Below are 9,471 nucleotides of genomic sequence, written 5' to 3' on the forward strand. Positions count from 1 at the left end.
GGATGGGTCGATCGGACGAGCTCATATGGCAACGAGGCGCTTGCCCGAAACCACAGCGACCCGAGGTTCCCCCCGGAAAAGCCCCCCGCTTTCCTCCCCACATCTGTCGAGCCCCGACTCGTCCACCAACCCGAATGCCCACGGGAGAGAGAGAGAGAAAAGGAGGCGCGTGTGTGGTCAGGGATGGCCGCATCGTACGCACTGTGCGTGTGAGTCGGGCGGGCCACGCGCTGGATTTGACGGGCGATCGAAAAGGTGGCGAGCGGGGTGGCGTGTACGTAGCGGCCAGCGCGGGGGGACAGCGACGGGGCAGGGGCGACGGAACGGGGGAGGAGAGAGCGCGCGCGCTAGGGTTTCGCGTCTCGCACCTTGCCGGAAACGGCAATGGTGGGGCGCAGCGCCCTAATCACTCCCCACTCCCCGTCTCGCCCTGCTTTTAACCCGCCTCCCCCACCGCTCCGCCCCCATCCCGTCCGCCCCCCTCCCCCGCTTTCCCTTTCCCCTTTCCCCTCCCCCTCCAGCGCGCGCGAGAGAGCTGGGCTGAGCTTCTCGGTTGGCTGAGCTGAGCTGCGCTGCTTTGGTGGTGTGGGAGCGGTCGGGCGGCGCGTAGCCAGGAGGAGGAGGAGGAGGAGGAGGAGGGCGATCGATCTGGAGCTAGCGGTCCCGGACGCGGCGGCCGGCGGCGACGGCATGGGGCGTGGCCGGGTCGAGCTCAAGCGGATCGAGAACAAGATCAACCGCCAGGTCACCTTCGCCAAGCGCCGCAACGGCCTGCTCAAGAAGGCCTACGAGCTCTCCGTCCTCTGCGATGCCGAGGTCGCGCTCATCATCTTCTCCAACCGCGGCAAGCTCTACGAGTTCTGCAGCGGCCAGAGGTATACGCGCGCGCACACACGTAATTCCAACACCATAAAACACAAGCGGATGTGTGTACCGTGGGGTTTAGCTTGCTAGATCTGGCCTCCGCCGAAGTGTTGGGCGCTTGGGGTTTCCCTGGGGGGCTCGGACGCGGTGGATCCGTGCCCGGAGAAGCTCGATCAGGGGTGCGTGTGTCCGGCTCCGGCCAGCCGGGACTAGTTTCTTCCAGAAATTAGCTAGGGTTTTGGTTTGGGTCGCTACAGCTTGGCTTCTCGCGGGGCGAGTTCGCGCTAGATCTGCGGACCTCAGCCCCCAAGGTCGTCGTGAATCCATGGGGACTGAGAGATGGCCGGCGCGCTCTTTAGCTTCCGGTTGAATTTTGCATGCATGGGCCGGCTGGCCGGGAGCTAGTTAATTAAATCAGGGGTTTATGCCGGCTTCGATTGGCCGTCGCATGCCCTGTAGATCTCCGAGCCAACGGAGGCCGTTTTTCGTTGGATCAAATTTTACGGGTATTTGCTTCGACGGGACGGCAGGCATCGATCGCATCACGTAGACATCGGATGCGTGTGGTGACTGATGGGTGGATTGATTCTCTCTCAGCATCCCTAGCTTTAGCCATCTTGTTGCACGGAAGATCGAGGCAAAACGGTTACTGTATGGATGTCTTGTCGCTGGTTTGCTGCGGTTTTTCTGGGATGGTGTCTTTTGGATTTTTGGGCTTTCATGTGAGTTGTGGCTGCCCCATGTTAAGTGAGATCAAACTTCATATATATTGTCTTTCTCTCTTGCTACTGGTAGGGATGATTTTTTTTTGTTGAGATTTTCTTGTCAATTAATATAGGAGATAGTTCCTAGAGAAACACAATGGATGATCCAAACGTGTTTCTGCATCTTTGATTTCTTTCAAAATCTGGTGTTCAGCTGTCAGACAAGCGCCCATAGAGTCTGTTTACATATTGACTTTTTTCCCCCGCAAAAATAAAAAACACTAGCGTGGGTGGTATCGAATTAAATTCTCTGTTTACAAAACAGAACTGAACACATAATTGGCTAGGCGAAGATAGACAAGTTTCAGTGCACATATCGGCATGTATATAGATAGAGGTTATTCCATATCAAAGTTGCAGATTACTTAATAATATACTCTAGTTTTCAAAGGTAAATTTCTTTACCCCTACAGTTCTTTTTTTTTTGTGAATGATTACTCCTACAGTTTGTACACAGCTAAGTCGGTGCGATCCCTCAACCAGCATGAAAAGAAGACATGAGAATGCCATATTAATTGGAATGTTTCTATCTAAATAAGAAAGATAATTTAACAATATATCAGTGTCTCCCTAGCCAATTACTGGGACTTTTTCCCCTCGCCAAAAATAAAATAAAATAAATGCAGGCATGCGACCTACTAGTATTAATGATCTTAACTAGAAGAATCTCAGTTCAAAACAGTTCTGTTTCTTTATGTAACTAGAAGAATCTCAGTTCAAAACAGTTCTGTTTTTTTATTTAAGAGATGACAATTCTAGTTTTAAACATGGATGAGATGCATGGTTTGTTTGATGATGGACACATGATTTCACATGAATAGGACTCAACCAAGTAGCTTTATATATTATTTAAGATCCCTTGATAGGTTGTTTTTCTATCATATTTGAAAGAGGCCCGTAATTTATTTTCTATATATAATCCTATGTATGCCTGAATTAATTACCTAATCCTATGTATAGGGACACGGAGTATGGCTGTCACTGTTTCACTAGCCATAAACTTATAGTAAATTCCCAGTAATTGGCCTATTTTATTTGAGTAGTTCTAATTTTCTGACAAATATGTGTTTCCATATAAGAAAAACTTGCCCTAGACTTGAATAGTGTAAGATTGTGATTGGCCGAAATTGCATGCAATATTCACTACATAGCAAGCATATGTTCTCACTACTATGGATATCATTTTTTTCCCGCTACCCATGTGATATTCTCTACTATGGCGGTCAACTTTTCACTACTCATAGAGTTTCAGCAAACTCCCAGTTGTCAACATGGTTTAGCTGAGTACTTCTTGATTTTGTCACATATACATGTTTCAATATTAAGATAACTTGTCCGAAACTTAATTAATACTCTTACATTGTATGCACCACCGTTCACTACATAACTAGTTAGCCGTATGCTTTTTGATATTATATGGTCTAGTATTAGAGTCAAAACCTTCTAATTGACATGTATCACATTCATAAATCAAGAGGATCAAGAGTGCTGCCCAAGTTGACCTAGTTGTGGATGCACTCACCCTGCTTGGGGTTTTACATAAGGAAAAGCTATTCACACTAGAGCTTTTTCGTACTATTTGCTGGTAAGAAAAACTATTCTTGACAAACTGTATGGCCGTTCCCAAATCAGGGCCATACATCTATTGTTAAATGAGTATGTCAATAAATTAGATGTACAAGTTTTGTGAGAAAAAATAACTGATTGGTTCCTTAGCACCAAAATTTGGATGAGGTTCTAGAAAAGACTACTGTACCATGCTAACAATCAGTTACAGTTGATTCCAAATATACAAGAAGCCAAAATATGCATATTTCTAGTGTATATTTTGTGCTGTTATGGAGATTCGGTGTATTATAAGTTTCTTTCCATTACATTTAAATTTACGGAATAGAAGAGGAAAAAAATAATGCTCATTCTGCACTCACAAATTTTAGATGTATGGTGACAGTAGTTTTTTTAATTGGAATTGATTTTTTTTTTAGAGATTCACTTTAACAGGAAGCCCATCGATATCGAATCCAAGCCACATGCTAATTAACATGGAGACAAATATTGTTTTTCGTCCAGGTTATGGCACTACTGAACTGAATTAGTCCCAAAATATAACAATGAAGTTAGTAATAACTAAACACCCCCTTGACTCCTCGAATGACTCAGGGGTCAGGGCAAGGTAAAGGTACATAAGATACCTAGGACTGACTGGGAAGTACCTGCAGGGTATAATCGGTGAAAGTCTTCAGTTGTCTCTGCTCATTCATTTGTCAGCCCATCTCTCACGGCCGAGTAGTCCTTTCATTTCAACTTGCTTCTATCTACTGTACGAACTTGACGTATTATCAGATGTCCCTTCAGGCCTGTGCAGTTGCTACATAGCCAGCTAGTGCTAGAGCTCCAGTATTTTATGCTGGCAGATATCCGTAACGTCTACTGTACCTAGAATCTGCTCAGGAAGATGGAAGATATCCCACATCTTGCACGCCTCTTTCAAGTCTGGCAGTATACTAACTACTAGCATCCACTTAATTGGTATAGCGGAGAACTGAACTATTCTAGTGCTAGTTGTTCCTTTTATTTGTAGTGTTTATTTCTTGTTGTATTGAATGTTTTGTTTGTCTATTAAACATCAGGACAGTCTTAGAATACCATGAAAATAAACATTTATAAGGAGCATAAAATTATCAATATATAAAAAGATTAATTAGCATTGCTGTTTTCTCAAAATTGTTGCCTGCAAAGTACTCGTATTGATGTAATGTGCAACCAATTTTTTTGGCCTATGTATATCCCGTAATTTCACTTAGGAAACTGGCACATATATCTTGAAAACCCACATTTTCTAACACTTGCTGTTTCGTGAACACTATTATGCTCCTTTAGTCAGTTCCTTATTCGCATTTTTTAACTTGTAGCATGCCCAAAACACTTGAGAGATACCAGAAATGCAGTTATGGTGGGCCAGATACAGCAATACAAAATAAGGAGAATGAGGTAAGTTCTGTATTTTTATTCAGATGTTGTAATGATTGATTTAATATCACAAATGCATAAAATTAACTTGTGTTCTAGCATCCCTCTTGTCAAAAGATAGTACGAGTTGTTTACTGACATAATCCTGAAATCTTGTATGTTTTCTTCAGTATTACCATTAAACGGCCTAATTAAATAATGCATGTTTGGAACTTTGGATGAATCGCAATAAAAGTGATGTTTATAAACTACTCCCTCTGTCCTGAAATAAGTGACTCAACTTTGTACTAAAGTTAGTACAAAGTTGAGTCACTGATTTTGGGACGGAGGGAGTACTTACTAATTATTTGTGCATCTGTATATCTTATTACCTACTCAAGTATGACGAATGTTTACTGCCTAGTGCCAGCTGCCTACTTATCTCTATTTTACTACTGTGAAAAAATCTTGAAGTTCTCTGCATCTAAAATGAGAGCGTTGCAAAATGAATCATATATCTGGGAATGCTAATGAAAACATACCGTTATTGGATAATTATCTATATTTTATCTCTATGTAGTTCCAGCAGTTCTATAACCCTTTTCCTACTTCTTTCCAATGTTTTAAATAGCGGGCTATGGCATTTAGCGGCGACCCTTAGCGGCAAATTGTACATGAAATCATTTAGCAGCAACACCCTCAAACAGCTACAGCGGAGCTATAGTGGGGCTATAGCCAGCTATTTAAAACTATGCTTCTTTCTGAGTCCTGATGGCCACAAATAAGACTATCATTTTTTTGGGATACGCCTACCATGTATACTAACTGAAGCTGAAATTAAAACCGCTGATAAGAGAACAAAATATGAAAGGGGTGACCATTGAGTTGTCATGAAAGATCAAAATCATGATTAGTTATTTAGTTGTTTCCCCAATAGCATTGCATGTAAAATGATCTTGATTTATTATAATCCCAGGTTTTCCTTTCCTATTTTTCAGTTTAAAATGTTTAAGTTCTGTTTTGATAAAGTTTTTACTGAAGTGGCACATACTTTCAGTTAGTGCAGAGCAGTCGAAACGAGTACCTCAAACTGAAAGCACGAGTGGAGAATTTGCAGAGAACCCAACGGTAACTTAGTTATTCCACCCTGTGTTACTTTTGTAGATTAAGTGGACTCTTCTATCTTCAGCATGAAATGATTACCTTTCTGAACAAGTTTCAACAATCAGCAGAAATCAAATATGTGCACCTATTGCAGTGAAGTTAAATAAGTTCATGTGGAATAGTTTAAATGGTATTGATTAACTAATACACACTACTTATGGTGGTCCTATAATTGAATGACATTTACAGAAATTTGCTTGGTGAAGATCTCGGGTCACTCGGCATCAAAGATCTGGAGCAGCTCGAAAAGCAACTTGATTCATCCTTAAGGCACATAAGATCCACAAGGGTAATTGATTGTTTTCGAAATGATCACAATGCAGAGGCTAGGAGAATTATCTCTTTGCATTATCTACATCAGAAGTACCGATTGTTTGGTAGCTTTTTTATGTCGTCCTGTAGCTTTGGGCTTTTTCTGTTTCTGTCATCTGTTGTTACTCCGTGTTAGATGATCATTAGATATATAATGCTACTGGATGTAGGGTCCGATAGCGCCTTGTATTGCTTCAGTTTTAATTAAGTAAACTGGATCAGGGTATGTGCCCTGTTCGAATAATCATGAAAAATACTGTTTAAATCTGCAAAATATAGCTTATTACTTTCTCCTTTTTTTTCAAAGGACAAAATCTCAGGCTAGTCTGTTTACTAAAATCTGTTTCAGAAAAAAGAGTCTCCGATAAGTGAAACTTTGGGGAATCAAATATGATCAAACATTCAACGTTCATGCAAAGTTTTAGCATCAAAAAACATTCGTGGAGCCCTCACCAAAAAAAAAAAAAATCAGTGTTCAAAGTTATGTGTAGTTTTGAGCAGTAGTTCTTTTTTTGGTGAGGGCTCCTCGAGTGTTATTTCTGGCTGAAAATTTGCAAGAACATCAAAAGTTTTATCATATTTGATCCCCCAAAATTTCAGATTTTTTTGATTTTTTTCATATTGTTTTGAAGTTACTGTTCATGAGGGTGCCCCTGCACCCAGGAGCTGTCACACCTTTCCCTTGTATATTTCCTGTTCATTCAACTATACACAGTTTACAGCTGGATCTCTTTGATTCATCATCATTTTTTCTAGGAATGGAACAAAGAAACATTGAGACAATTTTTATTCTGTAATGCACTGCATATTCATATGTTCTACAAAACTTGAAATAATTTGGCGCTGTCAGTTTGGATATTGTTTTTCAGTTTATGCTAGTTATCATATTTTGTAACACAAAAGAATGCTGATGAAATTTAATCTTGCAGACACAGCATATGCTTGACCAGCTCACTGATCTCCAAAGGAAGGTATGTGCTCTTAACAAAATGAATTTGATCATAATTTGTGTTATAAGATTTTCTCATAGACTTATGTTCAGATAAGAAAGCTGACTGTTCCCAATGATACACTGAATAATTTTGCAGGAACAAATGCTGTGTGAAGCGAATAAGTGCCTTCGAAGAAAAGTAAGTTCACCTGTCCGTACAAATCACCCTGCTTAATTATTTTATCTTCAGAAGAAATAAATCTGGTCATGGTTGGTGTTTGCACCAACTCGCCTGAACTTAAATACTGCACGGAGCATGTATCCGGTTCTCTTGTTTTGAAGCTGAAGCCATTTTGTACTTACTTTTGAATGTTCCCACATAACTGTCGTCCGGCAGTTGCTTCTTCTGCACATGCTTGCAACCACTCCCTCACCAAGGACCATATACATACCTGTCTCTCTAAAAGGAGTAACAAACGTACTAATGCTTTATAAAGGCCAAACAGAAATCAGTTAGCATGCATGTATCAGTATATTCATGCATACCGTAGTACCACAAGCTGTTGCATATGCAGCTTTCGTACTCCTATCGTTTGCATATTTATTTGTGTTCTATACTGTAGAATCTACAAAACATTCTGGATTGCCAAGAACAGGCAGATAATAGACGGATTGATTTTAATTGCAAGATTAGTGACATGTTATCTGTTTTGCGATGAGAAGCTGGAGGAGAGCAGCCAGCAGATGCAGGGCCAAATGTGGGAGCAGCACGCCGCCAACTTGCTCGGCTACGACCAGCTGCGACAGTCCCCGCATCAGCAGCAGGCGCCACACCACGGCGGCAACGGCTTCTTCCACCCCCTGGACCCTACCACTGAGCCTACACTTCAGATAGGGTATGTGCTTGCTTGCTTTACGAACGTGCCTCAATTACCGTTCAGATACGAGTAATCAAGTTCCCGTGGTGACCATTTCGTCTAATTTCATTCAGGTATACTCAGGAGCAGATAAACAACGCATGCGTGGCGGCGTCGTTCATGCCGACATGGCTGCCCTGAAGATCCACGATCCAACCAGCTAATAAATGTGCGACGGTGCTTGCTCAGCCGTCGCATGCATTCTACCCTACGTACGTACGTATATTCCGGGGCCGGGAGCGACTACTATCGCGTTCGCGTACGTCCCATAGTTCTGTGTCTCTGTTGCGTCCTTGTGTGAAAAACTTTTGTGATCGATAATGATCGACGTGTATGTCAAGACTCTCTGCCCTCCGTACGTCGCCGTTACTATAGGCTGGCTAGCTGCAGCATACAAGACGTATAGTGAGTGCAGTGCCTGTACGTTTCATAATTTCCAGTCCAGTTATATATATAGCTGTATGATGATGTGATGTTATCAACTGAGTGTGCCTATCTATATCTATGTATAAATGCAAAATATGCAATTGCATTATTGAAGTTCGGTGCAGGCTCGTACGTACCTACGTATGTGCACTGGATCTCTAGCAAGCAGGAATTGTGCGTTGAAGTGAAGCATGCATGTAGCTAGGCTTATTTGTCACCAAAGTTCTATGTGTTTCAGGCATTAATTTGTTCCCAAGCAAAGGGCCGTAATCCATGATGCAAACTTGCCAAGGAGCAAATACATCGTGTACAAAGCATGTAACCTTCTGGAATGGGTGACAACACAAGGTGCACCTACCCCTCTTTTACCACTCACATATGCTCCAAAAACTTCTAGCTCAAAAGCAAGCTACCTTGCTTGCGTTTCATTCGTTAAACGGTAGCTTCCGCGCCCTTCCCGCTGATTCAGTTGATGTGAATGATCGTCTCTTCGACATCAATTTTAGTCTGATTAGATATGTCATTGAAAAAAACCCTATTTTGTCTTTGTATTTTTTTTCCTTTCCAGATGATGAGGATGAAAGGGTCCAGCGCGAGTGGTGAGATCATAGGCTGGTGGTTCTGCGGGAGTTTGAGAGGATTCAGGTTAGCAGGTTTTAGTTTGTTAGATGTAGGTTTCAGAAAAGACCGGATCTAAATGCTCATGATGGACTTGGATAGAATGGAAGAACTAGGAACTTGAGATGAAAAGGAAGGAAATGTTTGTACAAAGGACTTGCCGAGTTGGCAATTTCATGAGATCGTCCTATTGCGAGCAATCAAGGGCATTTTTCAATTAATTAGATATTTTAGAAAACCATCAGATCGGGATGCTCAGGACGGGCTTAGATTGAAGGAGGCGAACAAGGAGATTGAGCAAAAAAGTAGGAAAGACCTTCTCCAAAGAGTCAATAAGCCAATGGCTTCATGCATACCGACCTTTTATTGCCAATGGGGGTGGTCATAGAGCATGGCTAGGAGGGTAATAGCCATGGGCTAGGAGTTCGAGCTAAATGAGTCAAGTGGTCTTAACAATTCAAGGAGCTCATGAGTTTCGAGTTTTAATTCCAACCCTAACTCATGTTTAAACATCCAAGTGCATAAG

General features: G+C 42.0%; 1 protein-coding gene across 1 annotated transcript; it reads left to right on the forward strand.

Moving 5' to 3' along the window:
- Positions 1-457: 457 nt before the first annotated feature.
- On the forward strand, positions 458-8,383 carry LOC123104312 (MADS-box transcription factor 8). The gene is made up of 8 exons (XM_044526135.1): positions 458-875; positions 4,541-4,619; positions 5,635-5,705; positions 5,931-6,030; positions 6,983-7,024; positions 7,142-7,183; positions 7,708-7,880; positions 7,976-8,383. The coding sequence occupies exons 1-8, from the start codon at positions 691-693 to the stop codon at positions 8,040-8,042; spliced, it is 759 nt and encodes a 252-aa protein (XP_044382070.1). The 5' UTR covers positions 458-690; the 3' UTR covers positions 8,043-8,383.
- Positions 8,384-9,471: the final 1,088 nt, after the last annotated feature.

Source organism: Triticum aestivum, chromosome 5A (genome assembly GCF_018294505.1).
Source record: "Triticum aestivum cultivar Chinese Spring chromosome 5A, IWGSC CS RefSeq v2.1, whole genome shotgun sequence".
In the NCBI taxonomy this organism is placed as follows: Eukaryota; Viridiplantae; Streptophyta; class Magnoliopsida; order Poales; family Poaceae; genus Triticum; species Triticum aestivum.

What these genes read in the sequence shown, in the direction of transcription:
- LOC123104312 (XM_044526135.1), top strand. Translation starts at nt 691, where the DNA reads ATGGGGCGTGGCCGGGTCGAGCTCAAGCGGATCGAGAACAAGATCAAC. An exon ending in TCACTGATCTCCAAAGGAAG is followed by an intron (nt 7,025 to 7,141) that starts GTATGTGCTCTT and finishes ATAATTTTGCAG; the next exon opens with GAACAAATGCTGTGTGAAGC. An exon ending in ATAAGTGCCTTCGAAGAAAA is followed by an intron (nt 7,184 to 7,707) that starts GTAAGTTCACCT and finishes TGCGATGAGAAG; the next exon opens with CTGGAGGAGAGCAGCCAGCA.